Below are 26,011 nucleotides of genomic sequence, written 5' to 3'. Positions count from 1 at the left end.
GAATACTGATACATTGTGAAAATTGTAACCAATGTCACATAACAATTTGTATAAGAATCATTAAATGGAAACCTAATTTGCTGCGTAAACTTTCCCCTAAAGCACAATAAAACATGTTTTTAAAGAAAGAATATATCTCAGGGCAATAGTTTTTTGGGTTCTTCCAGTCTCAGTGGGTCCACTAAGTCTAGAAGCTCTAAGATTTTGAAGTTTCATTCCACCTTTTTCTCCCTTTTTTATGAGGATCCATCTATTGTGACTGTGATGAAATCTTTGGGTAGTGGTAGTTGGGCACCATCCAGCTCTTCTGGTCTCATGACAGAGGAGGCAGTAGTTCATGAATGCAATTAGTCCTATATTCTGCCTCCTTCTCTGATTGCTGATCTCCTTTTTCTGTTGCTTCCAGTGAATAGAGGCTAATTGTTCTGTCTTGGCCACTCACAACCTTCTAAGATCTGAAGCACATTACTCACCAAATTAGGAGGTAGAACACAAACTCTAAAAATAATGTTTATGCCAGTTGACTGGATTGCCCCTCAAAACCATTCCCCTACACTTTTGAACAAAGAAAACTAATCCCATAGGTGTTTGGTTGTATCTGTTATTTTAGAATTCTTAAATGACTTCTCAATTCGATTAGAAATCAGTAATAGGTAACCTGCTCAAAGAAGTTCTACCATTAAAATTAGTATTACCATTGACCCAACTACTACCATTCATGATTTTATAGTTGTTTTTAATCTCTGAATGTCCTAACCCTGAAATTATGGTTCAGAGAAATTGTCTAAATTTTACACCTTAATTGGATGCGACAAGATTCTAGCCTTGACCCTTTCTTTAAATCAGTTTTTTTCATTGTTTATTCAGTGTGCTTATGATTTCTAATGAGTTGAGCCCTTTATTTTTAAAAATTTCTGGGTCAAATGTATTTCTTGGTTTTTTTTGTTTTTTTTTTTTAATCTGTATTCCAGTTTTGCTCATACATTTTGAATATTTGCTGAATACCAGTGTTTAGTCAACTCCTTCCCAACAATTTAGTATTAATTGTTATAACACATTGGGACAACTGTTATTAAAATTAGCTAAAAATAGCAATTAACTGGTTTTGACATAGTTTTAAGTAAACAAAACCTTCATTGTTTTTTAAGAAGCTTAATTTTCTGTTCCCTTATACAGTAACAACTTTCTGTTTTTAGAGCAGTTTCACGGGTATTATAATCTCACTAGATCCTTATGATAATCCGGGTTCGTGGAGAAAACTGGAGTGCCCGAAAAGCTAAATGTCACAAGGCTACATTATTCCAGAGCAAAGACTAGAACGTCAATATTTCTGTTTATAAATTTAAAGTGTCTTAGTCATTTTATGTGTATTGGCCAGTTTTACAAGTAACACCGTCAAAATCTTTAAGTCTTTAAAATTGTTACCCCTGTAATGATTAGTCTGAATTATTTTAAAATGAGCCACTGGAAATATTTGTCAGTTTTACTTGGCTGCCACTGTTTCTTCCCAGGTAACCCTCAAGTAATGGGAAGGTAATTGCAAATAGTTATCCAATTTCTTTAAAGATATAAAAACCTTCCAGGACTTCCTGTTTTGGAGTGTACCAAATTTTACTTATTTAACAGAAATTACTGTTTGACATTTTAATTTTTAATGATTGTCATTAATTGAAATTATCTCCCACCTAAGTCTCTTGTACATGAATTGGATCCTTCTAAGTAGTTCTCTTTCTAAGTAATCAGTAAGTTCAGACTAATTTAGTCATTCACCAAGTCATGGACTGTTGCCTTCCTCCTTTTGATCCCCTGCATCACACAACACAGTGCTTGGTAAATGCATATGGATTTGCTAAATACTAATTGAGTAAAGTATCTTGAATATGTTGTTTAGTTGTTGTTTTTTATTCTGACAACTAATGAATTGGGTGGGGTGATATTCCCATTAGGCACCTGAAGAGGATACTTCGAGTTCTCTAGTGAAAGACCACCTTTTCCAGCAGGACACAGTTATTACCAGTGAACCTTATAGGAGCTCAAATATAAGACCTTCTCCATTTGAAGATCTGAATGCCCGAAGAGCCTACGTGCAAAGCCAAGCCAATCAGGTGAGAACATACATAATTTTCAGCATGTTAGTAAGGTGTGTAGAAATTGGATGTGTTAGAAAAGGACATTAAGACCATCTGCCCATTGCCAGACAAAATAAACAACAAAGCCCAGAAACAAACAGCCAACCCAGGAGAATATGATTTACAGTGAATCAAGTCCGAAATGAGAGAAGAAACAGAGATATATAGACCATAATAAGATAGATTGACATAGTAAGCTGCAACAATGAGCTCAAACATAGCAACAGTTGTGAGGATGGTACATTTCATTCTGTTGTACATGGGGTTGCTATGAGTTGGAAGCCACTCAAGGGCACCTAACAACAACAGCATAGACCATGAAGTCCCGTAGAGATGTAATAGTTGGGTCGTAAATTTGAGTTTAAACTTTTTGGTGGCAAAGATGAAAAGGGGAACATACTATTTACATTCTCATTTGTCTAGGAAGAAGCAGCGTTTCAACCTCTTGGGAACCAAAAGTTTCCCTTGCGTTACTATATAAGAAACGTCTCACGCAAGAGATTATTACATGCCTGTAGCAAATACACTGACACATTTCATAAGGTTGTTTCTAATAGCATACCTCAGAATCTGAGAATGTACTCCTGAATCAATTTGGTGAAGGCATTGCTGTTGGGCACTGACTGTACAGCCTTCTAATATATCCAACTTGATCCAAAAAATGAAACCTGGATTATAGGACATGACCCTATTTTGTGCACAGGTGTTACCTATCAGAAGCCCATTCTTGGCCCTAATTAGTCATGGTAGCAAGTGGTGGTGTGTTAAATAAGCCTTCAAAACTGTTACCCTGTGTGAACTCACACCATACCCTGTATCTGTCCACAAAGTCAAAGGCCAATCAGAGTGGTTTAAAAAATGTTTTTAAATAATTTATCCTCTTGGTAGATGATAACTATAAGATGGATTAGAGTCCAGTAGCATACTGACATTGCCTGAAGCCCATCTGATTCTCATTTAAAATTTGACCTGAGAAAATCAGATATGCCGTTTGCTGGGGAAGAAATTTCCATACACTAGATAGTGAAACAAATCAAATGAACTATGAGAGGAAGCATTCTGTTTCCTCTCATAATTATTAACATTAATTATGTTTATACTCTGTGTCAGGCCCTGTGCTTAGAATTGGGATCCACAGGAAAATACACCATGGTCTGTTCTACAGGAGTTCCTGGTGAGGTAATAGATACGTGCTCATAGTGTTATCGGAGCGGAGGGGACATCGAACTCATTCTTTGACAGATTAGGGATTTTTTCTAGATAAGCCTAAAATGAGAAAAATTGCTAACCGATTGAAGAGTAGGTGATGAGATTAGAGGGTCAAGGTTTATTTTTTTTCTCCATCTGGATAACCAGTTGATCTAGCACCATCTATTGAAATCCCGTGATTTCCAAAACCACTGTGCTGCAGTATCAGCTTTGTCATGTGACTAGATATTTGTGGATCTGTTTCTGACCTCTGCTCCATTCGCTTGGCCTGTTTGTCTTGTTTTTATGCTGATGCTACACTGTTAATTGCTGTAGCTTTATAATAAGTCTAGATCTGGTAGTTAAGTCCTCCAAATTTATCCCTCAAGATTTTCTTTGTTCTTCTTAACCTATATAAATATTAGAATCAGCTTATCAATATCCACAAAACTTCTAAAATTTTGATTGAGATTGTATCACGTGCTTTTCCGCAATAATTGAGATGAACCTTTTTTTTTTTTTTTTCCTCCTTTATTCTGTTGATTGGTAAGGTAGAATAACTGATTTGCAGTCTTGGAATAAATCCACCTTGGTTGTCATGTAATATTCTTTATTCACACCCACACACACATATGTATACATGCACATGTAAAACTGAATTTGGCTAATATTTCATCTAGGATTTTTGTCTGTGTTCCTGAAAGAGATTGGCATATAGTTTCCTTTTCTTAAAATCACATCAGGTGTTATCCAGGTCATGGTAGCTTCATAAAACAACTTAGGTAGTGTTTCTTTTTTGTGGCTTTCGAAAGATCTTAAGATTGTTATTTGTTTCTTAAATGTTTGGTGGAATTCCCTGATGAATTCATCTGGCCCTGGAGTTTTCTTTGTGAGATGGTTTTTAATTATAGATTCAATTTCTTTAACAGATATAACACTATTCAGATCTTCAAATTCCTTTTGTGTCAGCTATCACAAGTTGTGTTTTGTAAGGATTTTTTCCATTTCATCTAAATTTTCAAATTTATTGGCATAAAGATTTACTGACCTAATTTTTCATTTCTGATATCAGAAATCTGTGCCTCCTCTCTTTATTCTTGATCCTTCTTGCTTAGGGTTTTATAAAGTTTATTAGCCTTTTCAGTGATTTAACTTACGGATTTTTGCTTTTCTCGTTTTTCATTTCATTGATCTCTGTTCTTACCTTTTATTTTCCTCCTTTCTTAGAGTTTAGCTTGTAGCTTCTCATGGTGAATGCTTCTTGTGGATGCTTAGATCCTTGAGTGTTTTTTTTTAGCCCTTTTTTTTTTTCTAACCAGTATATTTAAGGCTATAAATTTCACGTAAGCACAGCTTTAACCACGTTTTACAAGATGTTATATTTTTTATTTCCTTTTCATGGAATACTTCAAACATACCAGAAGTAGAACAAATATGTAATGGAGTGAACTACCATATACTACCCTGCTTAAGCAATTATCATTGGCAAAATGATGATTATCCTGCATTTTCAGTATTATCCAGGACCGTGTTTGATTTCTAAACATTTGGGATTTTCTAGTTACCATTTTATTACTAGTATCTGGTCAGAGAATACACTCTGTATGATTTCATTTCTTTAACATTTGTTGAGACCTGGTTTACGACCATGATGTGTACGCTTGAAAAGAATGTGTATTGCTCATCATTGGATATGGTGTTCTTTCTGTATATTAGGTCAAATTTGTTGAATAATTTATATTCAAATCATCTGTATTCTTGATGGAGGGTTTTTGTTTGTTTTTTTAATCGGCTTGTTAGTAACTGAGCAAGGTGTGTTTAAAAATCTCTAGTTAAGATTGTGGAGCTGTCTCCTTTTGGCTTCATCAGCTGTTTTCTGTATTTTGAGGTTGTGTTATAAATTGCATGTAATTTTTAGGATCGTTTACACTTTTTTGTTGAACTGACCCTTTGTCATTATGATATATTCTTCTCAAAAGTCTACTTTATCTGTTATCAGTATAACTACCTCAGCTTTCTTTTGGTTAACATTTACACAGTATATATTTTTCTATCCTTTTACTTTCAACATTTCTGTGTTTTATATTTGAAAGATGCCTTTTTCAAATAGCATATAGTTGGGCTTTATTTTCTTTTGGCTTCCTTCCTTTGGCTTATTTAATTTTATTTAATTACTCAATTTTCTACCCTCTATTTTTTTATTAGCTTATTAGTAATGAAATTTTTCAGTATTCTTAGTGATTATTCTGGAGATTACCACACCTTTGACTCCTTAGGCTCTACCTTAAATTAATGTTTTTACCATTTCCTGGACAATGTATGGATCCTTTGATACCTTTATTCCATTTATGCCTCCCTTAACTTGTTGTTGTTGTCATGAATTTTAACTTCATATATATGTTTAAAGCATCACAAGATATTATTTTAAACAATATTCATTTAGATTTACCCACCTATTTATGCTTTTCGATGGTCTTTAATCCTTTACTATTATCCTTCCATCTAGGATCAGTGTACTTCTCTTTCTTTTATTACTGTCGATGAATCTCAGGTTTTGTTTGTCTCAAAACAGTTGTTTTTTTAATTAAATATTTTATTGTGCTTTAAGTGAAAGTTTACAATTCGAATCAGTTTCTCATTAAAAAAACTTATACACACATTGTTATGTGACCCTAGTTGCTCTCCTACAATGTGACAACACACTTTTCCTGTCTACCCTGTACTTCCAGTATCCATTCAGCCAGCTCCTGTCCCCCTCTACCTTCTCATCTCGCCTCCAGACAGAAGCTGCCCACATAGTCGCATGTATCTACCGAGCCTAAGATGTACACTCCTTACCAGTATCATTTTATGTCTCATAGTCCAGTGTAATCTTTGTCTGACGAGTTGGCTTCAGGAATGGTTTTAGTTCCGAGCTAACAGAGAGTCCGGGGGCCTTGTCCTCTGGGGTCCCTCTAGCCTCAGTCAGACCATTAAGAATTTGAGTTCTGCATCCCACTTTTCTCCTGCTCCATCAGGGATTCTCTGTTGTGTTCCCTGTCAGGGCAGTCATTGGTGATAGCCAGGCACCATCTAGTTCTCTGGTCTCAGACTGATGGAGTCCCTGGTCAAAACAGCTTTTATTCTGTCCATTTTTTGAGAGTTTTTTTTTTTTTTTTTTTTACACTATGAAATCCAAGTTATTCTTTAAACACTTTAAAAATGTCTCCCATTGTCTTCTAACTTCTGTCATTTCTATTGAGAAATATCGTTGTATTCGTCTTCGGTTTTCAGCTGTTTTATTATGCTGTGCCTTGGTATGATGTTACTTATAGAGCTTCTTGAATCTATGGCTTGATACCAAGTTCGAGAAGGCTGTTCCTTTGCTAGTGTTGTTAGGCATACTGCAGGTACAAACTTTTTTGTCCCTGATATTCATATGGAAGAGTTGCTTTAGGTATATAGGAGTGGGTCTCTAACAAAGATAATGCCATAAAAGGCTCTGAGACAAATTAGATTATAGGATTGATGTGTACCATGCAAACAGCAGTATATGTGGAACATTTGAAAGATTATGGAAGTAGTTGTGATTGGACGAATGGAAATGGAGAACTTAGGATGGTAATGAGGTGTTAGTGCTGATGCATTTCGCGAAGTACAACCTATGTCACTGAACGGCCTTAAATGGGAAACTAATTTGCTCTGTAAACCTTCACCCAAAGCACAACAAAAATAAAAGAAATAACTGTGATTGTTTCTTTATAAATTGACTTTAACTACATGTTCTATATAACCTAGTTACTGATTTTTAGTGTACCACTTCTCTGTACGTTCTGGGTGCAATACTTTTTGAGTGTTATTTGTGGCCAGTATCTCATAGTTTGTGGTTGTTTTTTACTCCCTTTGTGGTGTCTGATGAACATATGGTCTAAGTTTTAAAGTAATTGAATTTATCATTCTTTTCTTAGTGGTGGCTTTTTACAAACTCTTCCCCTATCCTCATCTCAGAGATATTCTTCTAATTTTATTGTAACAGGTTTTACAGTTTTGTCTTCACTTGGATCATCACCTTAATCACACTATTGTGTGATAGGATCCAGTTCTGTGGGTTTTTTTTTTTTCTTTATGCATAACTAGTACTTCTTCCAGCACCATTTACTTTGAATCCTTTCCTCCATTGATTTGCAGTGCCATATCTGTCATATCCACCACTCATCTGTCAGTTCATCATACTGTGGTGACGTTTTTGCTGTGATGCTGGAAGCTGTGCCACTGGTATTTCAGATATCAGCAGGGTCACCCTTGCTGGACAGGTTTCAGTGCAGCTTCCAGTTAAGACAGACCAGGAAGAAGGTCCTGACAGTCTACTTCTGAAAATATTGACCAGTGAAAACCTTACAATTAGCAGCAGAACACTGTCTGATATAGTGCCGGAAGATGAGCCCTTCAGGTTGGCAGGCACTCAAGATACGACTGGGGAAGAGCTACCACCTCAAAGTAGAGTCAACCTTAATGACATGGATGGAGTTAAGCTTTCGGGCCCTTCGCTTGCTGATGTGGTGCAACTCAAAATGAGAAGCAACAGCTGTAAATACCCATTAATAATCGGAACATGGAATGTACGAAGTATGAATCTAAGAAAATTGAAAGTGGTCAAAAATGAACACATAAACATCAATATCCTAGGCATTAGTGAGATGAAATGGACTGGTATTGACCATTTTGAATTGGACAATCATATGTTCTGCTATGCCAGGAATGCCAAATTGAAGAGGGATGGTGTCACATTCATCACTGAACATTTCAAGGTCTATCCGGAAATACACATTGTCAGCAGTAGGCTAATATCCATTCCCCTACAAGAAAGACTAGTTAATATGACTGTTATTCAAATTTACGCATCAACCACTAATCCCAAAAGAGAAGAAATTGAAGATTTTCACCAATTTCTGCAGCCTGAAATTCATTAGACATGCAATTAAGATGCAGTAATAATTAACTGGTGATTGGAATGCAAAAGTTGGAAACAATAAAGAAGGCTTGGTAGTTGGAAAATATGGCCTTGGTGATAGAAACAATGGCAGAGATTGCATGACATAATTTTGCAACACAAATGACTTATTCATTGCAAATACCTTTTTAACAATATAAACGGTGACTTTTTTCTTTCTTTTTTTTTTAATACTTGTGGGCCTCGCCAGGTGGAATACATAGGAATCGAATTGACTGCATCTGTGGAAAGAGACAATGGAGACACTCCATATCATCAGTCTAAACAAGGCCAGCAGCTGACTGCTGAAAAGACCATCAATTGCTCATGTGTAAGTTCAAGGTGAAGCTGAAGAAAATTAAAACAAGTCCATGAGAGCTAAAGTATGACCTCGAGTATATCCCACCTGAATTTAGAGACCATCTTAAGAATAGATCTGACAGGTTGAACACTAATGATCAAAGACCAGATGAGTGGTGGAAGGACATCATACATGAAGAAAGCAAGAGGTCATGAAAAAGACTAAAAAAGAAGGAAAAGACCAAAGTGGATGTCAGAAAAGGCTCTGAAACTTGCTCTTGAACATTGAATAGCTAGAGCAAATGGAAGAAATGTTGACATAAAAGAGCAGAAGAAAATGTATCAAAGGGAAGTTGGATAAGACAGAGTATTATAATGAAACATGCAAAGACACGAAGTTAGAAAACCAAAAGGAAAGAACATGCTCACTATTTCTCAAGCTGAAAGAACTGAAGAAAAAGTTCAAGCCTGGAGTTGCAGTTTTGAAGAATTCTGTGTGCAAAATATTGAACAACACAGGAAGCATCAAAAGAAGATGGATTAGACAGAGTTACTGTACCAAAAAGAATTGGTCAGAGTTCAGCCACTTCAGGAGATAGAATATGATCAGGAAAATGGTATTAAAGAAAGACATTCAAGGCTCCAGGAATTGATGGGATACCAATGGAGATGTTTCAACAAATGAATGCAATGCTGGAGGCTCTCACTTGTCTATGTCAAGAAAATTGGAAGGCAGCTACCTGGAAGAGATCCATATTTGTGCCTATTTCAGAGAAAGGTTATCCAGCAGAATGTGGAAATTAGCAAACAATATCATTAATATCACACACAAGTAGAATTTTGCTGAAGATAATTCAAAAACGGTTGTGGAAGTACATCGACAGGGAAATGCCAGAAAGTAAAGCCAAATTCAGAAGAGGATAATGGAACGAGGGATATTGTTGCTAATGTCAGATGGCTCTTGGCTGAAAGTTGATGATACAAGAAAGTTGTTTACCTATGTTTTATTGACTATGCAAAGTCATTTGACTGTGTGGATCATAACAAATTATGGATAACATTGTGAAGAATGGAAATTCCAGAACACTTAATTGTGCTCTTGTGGAACCTGTACATAGACCAAGAAGCATTTGAACAGAACAGGGAGATACTTTGCGGTTTAAAATCAGGAAAGATGTGCATCAGGCTTGTATCCTTTCACCATACCTATTCAGTCTGTATGCTGAGCAAATAATCCAAGAAGCTGGACTATATGAGGAAGAATGGGGCATCAGGATCGGAGGAAGACTCATCAACAGCCCGGGATATGCAGATGACACAACCTTGCTGAAAGTGAAGAGGACTTGAAGCACTTACTGATGAAGATCAAGACTATAGTCTTTAGTATAAATAAAAGTCCTCACAACTGGACCAATAAGCAACATCATGATAAACGGAGAAAATCGTGAAGTTGTCAAGGATTTCATTTTACTTAGATCCACAATCAATGCCCTTGGAAGTAACAATCAAGAAAGCAAACAATGCGTTTCATTAGGCAAATCTGTCGCAAAAGACCTCTTTAAAGTGTTAAAAAGCAAAAATGTCACTTTGAAGACTAAGTTATGCTTAACCCAGGCCTTGCTATTTTTTCAGTTGCCTCATATACGTGGGAAAGTTGGACAATGAATAAGGAAGACCAAAAAAGAATTGATGCCTTTGAATTATGGTGTTGGTGAAGAATATTGCCAGAAGAACAAACAAATCTGTCTTGGAAGAAGTATGGCCAGAATGCTCCTTAGAAGTAAAGGATGGCAAGACTTTGTCTTACGCACTTTGGACATGTTATCAGGAGGGACCAGTCCCTGGAGAAAGGACATCATACTTGGTAAAATAGTAGAGGGTCAGTGAAAAAGAGGAAGATCCTCAGTGAGATGGATTGACAAAGTGGCTGCAACAATGGGCTCAAACATAGCAAGATTGTGAGGATGGCACGGGACCAGGTAGTGTTTCGTTCTGTTGAACGTAGGGTTGCTATGAGTCAGAACCAACTCGACGTCACCTAACAACATCTGTCATATATTAAGTTTTTATAGATGTTTGGGTCTCTTCAATCTGATCTCTTGATCTGTTTGTCTCTCATGCACGATTGGCACATTGTCTTCTTTACTGTAGAATTACTGTGGCTCTGTATAAGTCTTAGTATCTGTAGAACAAATTCCCACAACTTGTTTTTCCTTTTGGCTGTTTTGGCCATTTGCCCTTCAAAAAACCTTAGAATCAGCTTGTCAAGTTTGATGAGAAAGCCAGTTGGGTGTTTCATTGGAATTGCACTGAATCTGTACATTATTTGGGGGAGAACTTAAGCTTCTCATCCATGACATACTGGCGCTTGTGCATTAATGACAGATGTATAAGGATTTTGTTGCGGTTTCATTTCTAACAGCAAAAGGATGAGAAAAGCCTAGATACATATCAGCCAGACTAGTCAAATAAAAGTCATCCATGTAATGGAATACCAAGCAGCTATTAAGAGAATAAGGTAGAGCTTTCTTTACGTACAGTGGAGCCCTGGTGGTGTCAGTGGTTAAGCAATTAAGCTTTTGGCCAACCAAGAGGTCGGCGGTTGAAATCCACCACTCCTCCTTGGAACCCGCATAGGGTCGCTATGAGTCGGAGTTGACTCGACAGCACCTTTTTTTTTTTTTTTTTAATGTATAAACAAGAAGGGAGTCCATAATGCATCATTATGTTTAAAAAAAAAAAGTGAAGGCACAGTACAAAAGGTCCCGTTTGCAGTTAAAAAAAATAAAGATCCACATGTATGCTTGTCTCTATATATGTGTGTATGTATGTACATGCACGGAAATTTTTGGAAGAGTACACAAACTGTTGTTTATGACAGTTCCTGCTGGGAGTGGGACTGGAGGTCCTGAAGGGAGGAGATTGTGCAATGTACATGCATTACTTTTTATTTCCGAGGTAATAGTTTTTATTAAGTGTAAAAATGCGATTTGCGTCAAAATGCCCCAGAAAAATATTCAAGAAAGATTGCTGAAATGTTGGTAATTGTTAATGCTAAGTCATAGATGGGGGGAAGATTCATTATATTATTATTTCCTTTTGTGTATATTTGACTTTTTCCATTACAGAATTTTAAAAATTAAACATTGGAAATTTCTAACTATAATCTAGTTCCTGAATGGGCTTTTCAATCAGAAAACTAGTAACTAATCCAGGATAGAAATGTCCCTGTGATTGTTTTTTAATTGAGATATAATTTATACACTATAAAAATCACCATTTTAAAGTGTATAATTCAGTGGCTTTTAGATTATTCACAAGGTTGTGCAGCTATCACCACTTTTCTAATTACAGAACATTTTTATCAGCCCAGAAAGAAACCCCATTTCTGTTCCCCATCGCCCCAGCCCCTGCTACTGCTAATCTGCTTTCAGTGTCTATGGATTTGCCTGTTCTGGGTATTTCATATAAATAGAATCATATGGTATGTGGCCTTTTGTGTCTGGCTTCCTTCACTTAGCATAGTGTTATCAGAGTTTATCCATATCAAGCATGAATTAGTAGTTCATTCCTGTTTATTGCCAGATAATATTCTATTGTATGGATATACCACAATTTGTGTATCTGTTTACCAGTTGATAGACATTTGGGCTGTTTCCAGTTTTTGACCATGTATTACTTTGTAAACAAAATTTTACATATATAAGAAAAGGCCTAAGGTGAGTTTTTTTGTTTGTTTTTTTAAGATAACTCAAAATAATGGTTTTTATCACAACCATTTTAAAATAGGCTATGAAGTACTTGGAATGTAGACTGTATACGGTTTGATGAAGTATAACAAATTCATTCTTTTATCACTTAAGTAGAAATTGTTCATATTTTAGATAACATTCAGTCAGCCAGGCCTAGACATTCAGAGCAGAGGTATGGAATATGTACAACGGCAAATATCCAAGGAATGTGGAAGCCTAAAGTCCCAAAATAGAGTAAGTAACTTTGGTTTCTCTTCTGATAAGGATTATAATTAGCATATAGGTGAAACTCTCTAATCCTTCTAATTCTCCATATGTTGAATTATACTAGAAGAAATTTCAGCATATAAATTTACTGCATATATGCTTATGAAACTTATTTAGAATGAAGGTTGAAATATTTTTATTCAGGATATATTATTGATAACCTATGACATCTTTGCCCTGAAATCAGTTCCTGAATTTGTAAAGCTTCTGAAGAAGAAATGGTTTTTAGTATTTAAATACTATAATAAGTAGTGAAATTTTAATATTCCTAAGTTAGGGAAACTTGATTTAACGTTACTTAAACTCTATCCCTACTCTAGTTTGAGTCTGGGGAATTGCCACTACTTTACCAGCAGATAGAACTAGTATATTGTTAACTTAATGGACTGCATCCCTCACCCCACCTTTAGCCCAGACCTAGAATTTATTTTAGTCCTGATTCTAAAAGTCTGGAATAGAAATTCACCCCAACATGAGTCAGGTACTTATTAATAACTATGTCCAGGGGCTGGGACTGGGATATACAAGCTTGACGACTAGAACTATACTTTCATGGGTGAAGGGAAGGCTCATTTTGATTTAGGCTGTATTCCCAGAAGACTTAATTTGTTTCTCAGGTACATGTGTATGGGTTTGGACGGGGCGGGGGCGGATGTGTTAAGTCATTTTCAGGGGCTTTCCATATAGCCAAGCTATAAACATGTGTATTCTTATTGCAGTTTTCATCTCTTTCCTTTTTAGGTTCCATTGAAATCAATCAGACATGTCAGCTTTCAAGACGAGGATGAGATTGTCAGAATAAACCCTCGAGATATCTTAATACGGCGCTATGCAGACTACAGACATCCTGATATGTGGAAAAATGACTTGGAGAGAGATGATACTGACACCAGTATTCCGTTTTCAAAACCAGACAGTAAAAAATCTGACTATCTGTACTCTTGTGGTGATGAGACTAAGTTAAGTTCACTCAAAGACTCTGTGGTATTTAAGACACAGCCTTCCTCATTAAAATTTAAGAAGTCAAAACGAAGAAAAGAGGATGGTGAACGTTCTCGTTGTGTATACTGCCAGGAAAGGTTTAATCATGAAGAAAATGGCAGGGGGAAATGTCAGGATGCTCCAGACCCTATTAAAAGATGCATATATCAAGTGAGTTGCATGCTCTGTGCAGAGAGCATGTTGTATCATTGTATGTCAGACTCAGAGGGAGATTTTTCGGATCCCTGTTCATGTGACACTAGTGATGACAAGTTCTGCTTACGATGGTTAGCCCTGGTAGCTTTGTCTTTCATTGTACCATGTATGTGCTGCTACGTCCCTTTGAGAATGTGCCATCGCTGTGGTGAGGCATGTGGGTGCTGTGGCGGGAAGCATAAAGCTGCTGGGTGAGAGGATCCAGTGCCAAAAGGAGCTTAAAATCTTTGTTGCCAGGAATTAGCTAGCTTGGATTTGTGGAAGCTTTTGGCAAGCAGTATGGAATCTTGCCTGGTATCCCTGGGGCCACACTTGGAGGAAGCAGAACTCTGCAGTTCTTGGCATTTCACAAATGCTAGCCATGCCTAACTTTTTCTCTTCAGTGCGTGGCGCGTTTTGTTACAGGTTGTAACGAATATTTGCAAAAGGAAATATTGTCTGGTTATTGGCTATTAAAAATGAGCATAAAATATGATCCAGCTAAAGGGGATTTAATTTTTGGCATTATTGTGTATTTATGCATTAGGTGATGGGACTTTCAAAGATCTGAATTCATTAGGACATGAGCTAAATAAAAGTGCACTAGGGGACAGTTGATTTCAATCTAAGAAAAGTTAACACTTGGAAATTATAAGAAGTAAAACAAGTACAACTAAATCATTTATTAGTTGTTTTTGGAAGCAGTTTTATGTATAAATAACAAATGTTTATATTTAACTAAATGTAAGGTACGAATTATTACATATTAAACTTTCCTTCCCGTTCCTAGTTCTGAAGTAGATATATGTATATCTACTGTCACATTCCATTATATTTTGAATATTTAACTCACCTAGTTAATAACGTTTTTTATACCATGTGAACGATTTGATATTTTCATCCTCATTTCCCTTTGGCTACAGTTTATATTGAGTTATATCTGTACATTCTGGTAATCTAAAAACCTTAAAAATATTCTAATAGCCTTGAGTGACCAACTTTTTTTTAAAGCACAGATGTAATTGTCTAATGTTCTGATGGGAACGTAACACTTATTTTTATATAAAGAGATTGAGTAAACATTATAGAAAAAAGTGAGGTTTTTTTTGGTTGTTTTGTGGTATTCAACCAGCAAGTTGTTTTCTTTCAGAGTTTCCTCCTTTACAGCATTTTATTGCATTTACAAATGTTTTACAAGGCAAAAGGTGTAACTGGATAGTTAGCTTAAAACTGTGTCCTGAGATTTCCACTGGTCATTCTGCAAAAGCAGGGTATGTTTGGCTGAGTTACTAATTTTTTAGCTTAATCCTGAGTGCTTATTATTGACTTAACAATGATTACTCAGTTGCATTTATTTTTATTTAAACTGGCCAAAAGCAAAATTATTTTATGTTAAAATACACTCTAAACTCTCCCATGAAAGTATTTAATCCAACATTGTGAATGAAATATCTTGTACATATAAATTTATTTCTTCTGCAGAGCATTGTATTACTGGATGTTTAATTTACAAAGTAGTTGGATAAATGTTCCAACAAATTGTTTAAAGTACTTCAGGGTGAAATTGTCTTTTTCCTTTTTTTTTTTAAGTGTTACATTAAAACTCTAAGCAAGTAAAGGGTTCTTTGAGAACATTCCCTTCAAGGGATATAGTTGAGAAGTGTGCCTTTTTTTAATGGCCTGAAGTCTCAGAGGTGATAAAAATTAAAATCACACTACCATTTAAAAGCTCGTTTTCTATGCAAGTTTTTAAATGTCATTTATGTATCTTTCTTTTTACATATCACACTTGTGTTAGTGTTCTCTTTTTGCCCCAGATCAAACTGAACAATGTATATAACACTATCTGTCTGTAAAATACCTTTTTTTTTTTTTTTTTTAAGAAAGCATTTATATTTATATGACAGCTTGAACTGACAACATTGTGTATATAGATCATCTTGGAGTATTATTTCACATTGAAAAGAAGAAAACTATATTGATAACTATAGATGTTATGAAGAAGAGGTTATTTCTAGTTTTGTACTAAAAATCAATTGGATGAACTAAATCCAAAACGTGACACTGTAGCAGCTCTTTTAAGTCTTATTTTTACTGTTTATATATTTGAACGCTGCTGCACCAGATGATCTCAGTCCCTGAAGTTTCCCACTGAACTCGGTTTCCTGGAATAGACTGTTAACTTTCAGAATTACCTTTTAGTGGTGAAGTGGAAGTACTGGTTTTTCTCGTGAACGAAGTTTCATATCGTAAGTGCTGAGCGTCTACTTCAGGTTTGAACAAGGTGTGAATAACTGAAGAAAATAACTTGCTGGCTGTATAGGAGAACGCTGTGGAAATAAACTGTGTATATACTTCTGGGAAGAACAAATTTAATCATTTCTTCTGTTAAGCACTAATCAGTATAGTGCAACTCCTGGTTCTGTACTGTATTTTATATGCAACATATATGCTTAAATATTTTAATGTTTGTGCATTAATATTTTTGATTTGTTTAACCACTTTGCTGCTAAGAGTTTGCCATCCCATCCCCATTTTTTCCTTTACAATTTTAAACAAGTTTCTCCATTAAAAACTATGATGATGAAATGATTTTTATTTCATCTTGGATCTTTATAGTTAACGCACCATTTTCCAAATCAGCCCAGAAGACTAACCAATAATGTCGTCTGAATCCCTGTGTGGAAATTTTTTCTTGAGTAAATTAGAGTTCTTACGTGAAAGCAAATGCTGTCATCCTTAAACACGTGGTATAGTACGTTCTGGGACATTTTCTTGTTCTCCGTACAGATTTGGCACTGCCAACTGGCTTTTCCTCAGCCTTTCTCCTCTTTGTTTTTAATCTGGTAGTATAAGAAAAGGAGTTCTGGTGCGAAGTGGTTAAGCACTCAGCTGCTAACTGAAAGGTTGGCAGTTTGAACCCACCAGCCACTCCACAGGAGAAAAATACGGCAGTCTGCTTCTGTAAAGATTACAGCCTTGGAAACCCCATGGGGCAGTCCTACTCTGTCCTCTAAGGTGACTATGAGTCGGAATCGACTCAATGGCAGTAGGTAAGTATAAGCAAATGACTAGACAAAACCGCTTAATAGTGAATATTCAAAACGATATCATCTAGATGACATAACAAGAAGGACTTTGGTCTGTTCTGAGGCGCTTGTGTTCAGAATTGATAACTCTTCAGGGATAATTCTGGCTTGGTTTCTGAAGGAATGTGAGGTATGGCTCTTTAGCACCCCCTACTGGATGATGTAAAGACCAGAGAGATGAGATGGCAATAGGGACCTGACATGGTTCCTTACTACTACCAGTAAAGGGCTATTAAGGTGGTGGCCCCCTCCTGCCAGGGACCAGGAATAAGAAATATCTCAAAGGGACTGTAAATTGATTCTTTTCCCTAATGTATCTTGGTAGCTCAAAGATTTTAAGCACTTTTTTCTTACATATCCTGTTTTAAAATATTTATAGTTATTTGGAACTGGCAATCAAACTTAATGGATGTGCTGAAGCATTTATAGAACCAGTTCTCTCTTTTTTTTTTTTTTGCAAAAGCCATTACCAAAATGGTGTTCCTACTGCTCTTCTTCCCATTACCAGGCAGGGAGAATTTTTTAAATAATAAACGTAATCGGTTATATTTCATCATGACAACTTCAGAGAGAGAGTGTGTGTCTGTTTCCGAGATGATGTCAGGGCAGGAGTTAAAATTTAAAGGGAAAAACTTGAAACTACCTATTTTCATTGGTTATTCAGCAGTGCCTAAAATGAGCTTTTGAAGTAATACAAAATGCACTTTTAATTCATGTATGTAGTGCCATCTGATATCTTGGGTGAGTCTTGCTTTTGCTTTTTCCTTTTTTCCTCACGTAATTGAATGGCACAGAGTTTTTTAGTATCCATGCACAAAACGTGTACTTTCCTCCAGATGGACAATTTAAAGAATCTTAAGGATGTTTCTTTTATTAAAAACTTATTTAGGTTTGGTGATTATGCTTTGAAATAAGTGTTTAAAGTTGGATTTTTAATCTTAGCCCAAAAGTCCATTAAGCAAGTGTAACATTTTTCTACATAAAACATTAGAAACTTTAGTTACCTAATGAAAAACAGATTCTTTACTAAATATTATTCTCATTCTTGATTTGATCTTCATGGGTCACATTTCTAAATATAAGTGAAAGCACTAGAAACTTGCATTATTGTTGCACTACAAAATAAAATTGGTTTGTAAAGGATAATAACAGTACCATAAGGTGTTTTTCAGTGAGTCATACATAAAATTCTAAAATTAAAAAAAAAAAAAAAAAACTTAGGTGATTTATATAAACCAAATAAATAAAAGGGCTTTAAGGTATTAAGGTACTGTTTGCCTAGCAGCCAGGTGGTTATAAAACTTTCATATGCTTTGGTACACTGATAAATGTTAGCCATTATTCCTGAAAGCTTCTTAAATTGCATAAGTTGTTAGTTTTGAAAATTTTCAAGAGTAATCCAGTTGGAAAACCTTTGTATTAAAGATACACATAGATTTTTGTGGACATTGCCAGTATATAGTGTCATTTGCTTTCTATTCTTGACCTCAGAAGTGCCTCACTTGTATATTATTTCCATTAAAAGCTTGACTGCATTCTTTCTAATAAGCAATGAAAAATTGTTTAACTCATGTCAATGTATCTTCTTATGTATAGTTAACTAGCTTGATAGTTTTGAGTATATAATATAATATGCATATATAAGTTTGTAACTGTTTTTTGTTACGTCATACCCATGTAATTGGACATATCAGATGATATCATAAGAACTTGTTTTAATGGTTTTTTTCCCCCTGCAATTACCTAATTAAACCTATCATGAAATTTAAAAGGACTTTTTCTTACTCTTCTAGAGCATATCAAACTGTCACATGAGGTAATTATTATTGGTGGAGAAAGCAGTACCAACAGAAGCTTTTGATCATGATTTTTTTTTTTTTTTTTTTTAATTTCCATTCTTTAAAGGTATATTTATCACTCAGAGTTCGAGTAGAGTTTATCTTGAATGACTGACTTATTTATTGATTCGGGAACATGTTACAGCTAAGTTTGGACTAACTACCTTAAATGATAGGTGGCAGATTTTTTATCCCAAGACTACTGATTTTTTGTGTTCTAGTCAGTTTTGGAGTTTCACTTAACTTGTATTATAAACAAAAGCAATAATTTAAATGAAAAAACTTACGACAGTACCAAAAAAAAAAAATCAGCATATTCCAAGACCAAAATGATTTTAGAGTTACTATGTTGTATTTACTTGAAAAAATAACTGTTTATACCTTCATGGTGAATTATGAAATGTGCTTATTTACAGGTTTTCAGAAATTTGCTTTTTATTGCTTTATCCACAGATAAGGTCCCTGGGTGGCAGAAATGTTCTGCACTCAGCTGCTAAGCTACAGGTTGGTGGTTCAAACCCGCCCAGTAGTACTGTGGAAAATAGGTTGCTTCCATTAAGATAGAGCTAAGAAAATCCTACGCTGCACTTCTGTTCTGTAAGTCATGGGTGGCTACGCTGCACTTCTGTTCTGTAAGTCATGGGTGGCTACGCTGCACTTCTGTTCTGTAAGTCATGGGTGGCTACGCTGCACTTCTGTTCTGTAAGTCATGGGTGGCTACGCTGCACTTCTGTTCTGTAAGTCATGGGTGGCTACGCTGCACTTCTGTTCTGTAAGTCATGGGTGGCTACGCTGCACTTCTGTTCTGTAAGTCATGGGTGGCTGTGAGTTGGAATCGGCTCAACAGCAACTGACAACACCCACAAGTAAGGAGAATAGTTTTTAAAATGGAGAAACTGAAACTAGAGCTACCATTTGGCTTTTAGTATAGCGTCACGCACACCAAAAAACCAAACCCGTTGCCAGCGAGTCAGTTCCAGCTCATAGTAACCCTAGAGGACAGTAGAACTGCCGAGTAGAAGTTTCCAAGGAGCAGATGGTGGGTTTGAACTGCCGGCCTTTTGGTTAGCAGCCAAGTTTATATCCGCTGCACCATACACAGTGGTCATTAAAGGAAAAACATCAGTATTAATAATACGGAAGCTGGACTAAGTTCCCTTTAACTGCTCTGAAATCTGCAATGTTAGAGAGATCAGTGAATTGGTGGGTCAAAAAAAATATTCATAGTAAAGTGGTAGAAAATAATCGTAGAAAAGGTGTTTTCTATTGCCTAGCAGTCTTTAACTCTTTTAATTTTTGTTATATATCATTTTCTACATGATCACTTTTAATCCTCAAATAACCCTGTGATGTATTATTCTCCTTGTTTTACTAAAGGAGATTTAGCCTTCAAAGCTTCAAAAATATTCCCAACATCACTTTGGAGGTGCCAGGATTTGAACCAAATTCTAACCCCAAAGTCCATATTTTTAGTCACAATGCAGTTTTGCCTTTCTATTAAAGACTTGCAGATATACTTCATAGAATAATCATGTTGTGTTAAAATGGAATTCTATTTATTTTAATATGGAATAATTTTATAAGAATTTCTTCTTAATTCCACTTTTGTTTTATTTCTGGGCCCCCTATTCATCTATCTTGCTAGATTTTGGTGAGCTGTCCACAGTATGGCATATGGAGATCCTTAAAACTGGAAAACTAAACTTGTAATGCTTCAGGATATCAAGATGTATCAATTGTGAGCTGATCCAAAAGGAAGCACTAAAGATCTATACGCATAGCCCAGTGTGTGTTATTCATTTTGCTCAGCGGGTGACATTTTCCTAAGGTTAAGGGACTTTTAGACTCCAAGGGTTGTTTTTTTTTTTTTACCAAGATAGAAAAGTGTTTTCTTTGTCTAAAAACTCATTGCCGTTGAGTTGATTCCAACTCAGCAGCCCTAACGAACAGGGTAGAACTGCCTCATGGAGTTGCCAAGGAGTGGCTGTCTGGTGGACTCAGACCGTCAAATGAATGTTCTTCTGTATACCATGCTCTTCCTCCCCTCCACCCCAAATGATGAGCCTTTCATCAGTGATCCCACAAAGTCTGCCTTTAAACCAGAGTTGCACTTAGCATCAGGGCTGCTGCTTACGTGTGTGTTACAATGATGACATTCCTGTCATCTTTTCCCTCAAAATTATTGGTCTTGCTAACCTGGAAATAAAATAACCAAGAGGCTATGTGCTATTATGAAGGAACTATTCCAGACAGGAAGAGTTCTAGGATTTCTGGACAATAAAAATAAGACTTAACTTTTGCCTCTGTCAGTTCTTAATATTGCATTGCCAAATAGCAAGATACAAATTTAATTTTTTCTTTCTAAAATATTCCGACAGAATATCTTGAGGATTTGTCAAACATAAACTCCATTTTGTGTCCTCCATATTTTCCTTCCTCCTCTTCCTTGTTATATTTAAGCATCTCTCCAACTTCTCCAAATCTGTGAGGGGGAGAATTCATAGAGAAGAAATTTTCAGCAATGTAATTCTTTTCAATTTTTTATTTATCCTTGTGTACCTCCACAGAATGGCCAGCAAGCTTGAGTCTGTGTCTTTCATCAGTAAAGGAAGCCAGCGTTTCACTCTCTCTTAAAATATACGGGAAAGCTAAGTTGTATGAATTCGTGAGCCTCCAGCCAATTCTTGTTAAAGTAACAAAATGCAGACGGATAGCTGAAAATCCAGAATTCTAAGAAGGATCCAAACCAAATTACTTAAAGACTACTCATGAAGTTGTTGAATTCACTGAAGTTTTAGGGCTGGAAGTCACCTTGAAGATTATCTAGTATGTAACACGCTCACTTTACAAATATGGAAACAGGCCCAGGGAGCTAAGGAGGTTAGAGCAAGGCTATGTAGTAACCAGTAACACATGTAGACCACAACCTGCGCTTTACACTCATGCATGCAACTGCTTAAGTTGCATCTCTTACGAGCATCTCACATTCAATGTTTACAAAACTGAGTTCGTATGTTTCCCTTGTCTCTCAAATCTGCTTTTTCTCTTTGCCTTGGTGAATGGTGATGCCACCATCCACCAAGTTGCCTAATCCATAAACCTGGTAGACATCTTTGATTTCTTGTTTCCCTTTTCACCATCCATTCCCAATTCCCTGTAGTTCTTTTTTTCTATTTCTAACAAGATTGTGTTTTAAATATGATTGGAAGGCAAAAGGAATTGAGACTGCAACAAAATAGTGATGAAAAGTGATCCTCAGGTTGAGCTGTCCCAGGATTTGAAAAGAGAAAAAAATGGTTTGCAGTGGGATTGGGGGATCTGATAATGTTGCCGTGAGTCAGAGTAGAACCTCTGCATAGAATTTTCAAGGCTGTGACGTTTTGGAGGCATATTGCCAGGCCTGTCTTCTGGGTGCCAACCTTTCTGCTAGTAGTTGAACACTTAGCTGCGCCATCCAGGGACTCCTCAGTCTAACCATAGTGACCTGAAAGAACAGTTGAGCACCTGCGACAAACTAGAGAATTAACAGTAAGAGTAACTTGAGCTATAAAGCACAAACTTGCAGAAATGACAAGCTTAAAACTGTGTTCATTTTTCCTCAAAATCCATTACCTTTTCTAATTAAAATAAGCTAACGTGGCGGTGGTGGTGGGTTTCTGAGAGTTTGAAGGAAGAAATAGAATTTCAGGGTGGTACAAATGGTTAACGTGCTTGGCGGCTCTCTGGAGGGCTGGAGGCTCAAGCTTACCTAGAGGTGCCTTAGAAGAAAGGCCTGGTTGTCTTCCAAGAGATCACCCATTGAAAACCAATGGAGCACAGTTCTACTTTGAAACATATGGGGTCGCTATGAATTGGAATCAACATGAAAAACCAGTATGAATAAGTGATTGCTTTATATCTATTTTCCCTCCCTTTTTTGAATGGGAATTTTTTTCTAGTTGTCCTGTTCTTATCATTGTTTAATGGATGTGTTGGAGGAAGGGACAGAAAACTTGATTTACCTGGCTCATAGATCTGTGGAGAACAACCTTGTTTCACTAATGAGAAATACCCTGACCACCTGGGTATTTCATGAAGGACATTAGACTGGATGCACTAACAAAGTGGTACTTCAGGCTGTCTCCCTGGGAGAAAATTCAGTGTGTTCTTTGTATAGAAAGAAAGGATCAAGGGAATAATTGAAGACCAGATGAAGGCGGAGATTGTTAGTGCTTATCCAGTATCCATGTGCCTCTCTACATCTCCAACCTTCCTGTGGGGATAAGTTGAGGCCACATGACTAGTTCTAACCAATGTAATTTGAAGGGTAGTGATGCGTCACATTTGAGCCAAGGCAGGTAAGAGCCGGTGTGCCTCCTTTGTCTCTCCTAGCCTACTGCAGGGATCTTGAAGGTCACCTGTAGCTGGTATAGCTATAAAATGGAGGAGGACCACCTGAACTTCATTGAACTTCTTGTTGTGTTAAGCCCCTGGTACTTCGGGATTTTCAGCAACATATCTAGCACTATTCTGACTGATATAAGTGATAAGCATTCTCCTGAATTCTTTTTTAGAACATTGACTCACTTTTGCGAGTGAAAGCAAATTAGAAAGTCAATCTTTTTGTATAATTTGTATTGTGTGCCATTGAGTCAATTTTTTACTCATAGCGACCCTATACGACAGAGTAGAACTGCCCTATAGGGCTTCCTAGGCTGTAATCTATGGGAACAGATGGCCAGGTCTTTTCTCCTGTGGAGCAGCTGGTGAGTTTGAATCACTGGCCTTTTGGTTAGCAGCCAAGTTCTTAACCATTTTGCCACCAGGGCTCCTTAAATTTGTATTAGTAGACTATTAATCTCTCTCCATTCTCACTAAATAAATCCTTAAATTTAAAGAGGATCTGTCAGAAGAAGCAAGAGCTTATTGGCTCTATAGGCTGCTCATGTGTCTTTGTTGAACCCTGAGTACCGGGAAGAGAAGGGTAAGATAAGAAACTGAAGACTCTTAAATTTACTACCAAATCTCACCTGCCAGCCACTGGCAATGAATGATAAATAATCAGGCATTACTTTGTGAAAACTCATAAGTCATGCCAGGGAGTTTGAATTTTCTCCTAAAGGTTATAAAAATCCTTTAAATAGAATGGGGTGCCGTGATCAGATTTGCATGGAGTGATTGCTTTATTTTATTTATATTTATGGAGGGCCTGCAGTTTCCAGAGTGAACAATACAAAGTGCCTAGCTTCACAGGACTTACATGAGGGTGGAGGAGGAGGTCAATAAACAAAACTAAATCAGACAGTTGAAAGTTATACAGAAATTAATATGCAGTTCAGATACAGGTTACCTGGGTGGCTAATAACAGCTTCCCTGCATAGGTGACTTTTGAGATGAGATGAGACCTGAATGTCATTAAGGAGCCAGCCATGTGAAAATTAGGGAGAAGTGCATTCCAGGAATGAGAGCTGGCCTGTGGTAGACCTCTGGTGCTCACCCATATTTGGCTTGCCTCTCCTCTGCACACAGGAACAATACTCTTCTTTACCATCTTGCAGGTAGGTGGAGCAATGATCAAGTTCTGGAAAATAGGCTATGAGAGGAAATGATATAAATCGTTTCCAGGTTAATGCAAGACCCTCTAGTACTCTCTAACATGACGATCGTGAAAGAGGCCTCATACTGAGATGGTTGGAATGGCAAGATTGAAACAGCCTGGATCACTGAATCACCTCATGGAGAATAAGCTTTTTGGGTCACAGGAAAAGACAGAAGACCAGAAAGGAAGCATAGTAAGCATGGGAGAATCAGAAGGTGGGGAATGATATTTTATAATTTACAATTTTTAAAGATTATCCTGGCAACTATATGGAGAACTGGGGAGAGGGGAGACAAAACAGAAAGCAGGAAGGACTATTAAACTATTATTATTTTCATTATCATTTATTATTTTTAGCCTAAGTGAGATTTATTTTTGTTTGGGTCAGGGTGGTGGTAGTAAAGATGAAAAGTGGACAGATTCTACATACTTTTTAGAAGAGCCATCAATAGGATTAAACGGAGTGGGAGGGGGAATCTGTGAAAGAGAATAATCTTTGGGTTAAGTAACTGGAGAGCTCGTAGTTCCCATAGAGGTAATATGGACAAGCCTGGGGCATGAGCAAGTCTTGGCAGGGGGTGGGAGGTGAAGGGGTAGGCTATATCACATTTGAGAAAACTACTAGACATTCAAAAGCTGTTGCAGCAGAAATTCAAGCCAGATTCAGAAGAGGACATGGAACAAGGAATATCATTGCTGATGTCAGGTGGATCTTGGCTGAAAGCAGAGAATACCAAAAAGATGTTTACCTGTATTTTATTGACTATGCAAAGGCATTTGACTCTGTGGATCATAACAAATTGTGGATAACATTGTGAAGAATGGGAACTCTAAGAACAATTGTGCTCATGAGGAACCTATGTATAGACCAAGAGGCAGTCTTTTGAACAGAGAAAGGGAATACTGTGTGGTTTAAAATCAGGAAAGGTATGTGACAGGGTTGTATCCTTTCACCGTACTTATTCAATCTGTATGCTGAGCAAATAGTCCAAGAAGCTGGACTATATGAAGAAGAACGCAGATTGGAGGAAGACTCATTAACAATCTGCGATACGCAGACGACACAACCTTGATTGCTGAAAGCAAAAAGGACTTGAAGCACTTACTGATGAAGATCAAAGACTATAGCCTTCAATATGGATTACACCTCAACATAAAAATACTCATAACTGGACCAATAAGCAACATCATGACAAATGGAGAAAAGATTGATGTTGTCAAGGATTCCATTGTTAAAAAGCAAAGATGTCACTTTGAGAACTAAGGAGTGTCTGACCATGGTATTTCCAATTGCCTCATATGTGTGTGAAAACTGGACAATGAATAAGGAAGACCAAAGAGGAATTGACACCTTTGAATTATGGTGTTGGTGAAGAATACTGAATATACCATGGACTGCCAGAAAAAAACACATCTGTCTTGGAAGAAGTACAACCAGAATACTCCTTAGAAGCAAGGATGGTGGGAATTTGTCTCATGTATTTTGGCCATGTTATCAGGAGGGACCAGTCCCTGGAGAAGGACATCATGTTTGGTAAAGTACAGGGTGAAAGAGAGGAAGACCCTCAATGAGATGGATTGACACAGTGGCTGCAAGGATGGGCTTAAGCATAGCAATAATTGTGAAGATGACACAGGACGAGGCAGTGTTTCATTCTGTTGTACATGGGATCACTATGAGTCGGCATCCACTTGACAGCGCCTAACTACAAAACAACACTAGAC

The 26,011-nt window shown here is 36.7% G+C and overlaps 1 protein-coding gene across 1 annotated transcript in view; it reads left to right on the top strand.

Moving 5' to 3' along the window:
• The window catches only part of SPRED1 (sprouty related EVH1 domain containing 1), a 127,515-nt gene extending 109,984 nt beyond the window's left edge, over positions 1–17,531 (top strand). Inside the window, exons 5-7 of the mRNA XM_049897373.1 lie at positions 1,947–2,105; positions 12,471–12,572; positions 13,347–17,531. Coding sequence (XP_049753330.1) covers positions 1,947–2,105; positions 12,471–12,572; positions 13,347–13,997 — 912 coding nt within the window. The 3' untranslated portion in view covers positions 13,998–17,531. The remainder of the gene's footprint in view (positions 1–1,946; positions 2,106–12,470; positions 12,573–13,346) is intronic.
• The last annotated feature ends 8,480 nt before the right edge of the window (positions 17,532–26,011 follow it).

The sequence above is a fragment of the Elephas maximus genome, chromosome 10 (genome assembly GCF_024166365.1).
Source record: "Elephas maximus indicus isolate mEleMax1 chromosome 10, mEleMax1 primary haplotype, whole genome shotgun sequence".
NCBI lineage: Eukaryota > Metazoa > Chordata > Mammalia > Proboscidea > Elephantidae > Elephas > Elephas maximus.
The sequence above is the reverse complement of the archived record's forward strand: the minus strand, read 5'-3'. Positions and strand labels throughout refer to the sequence as shown.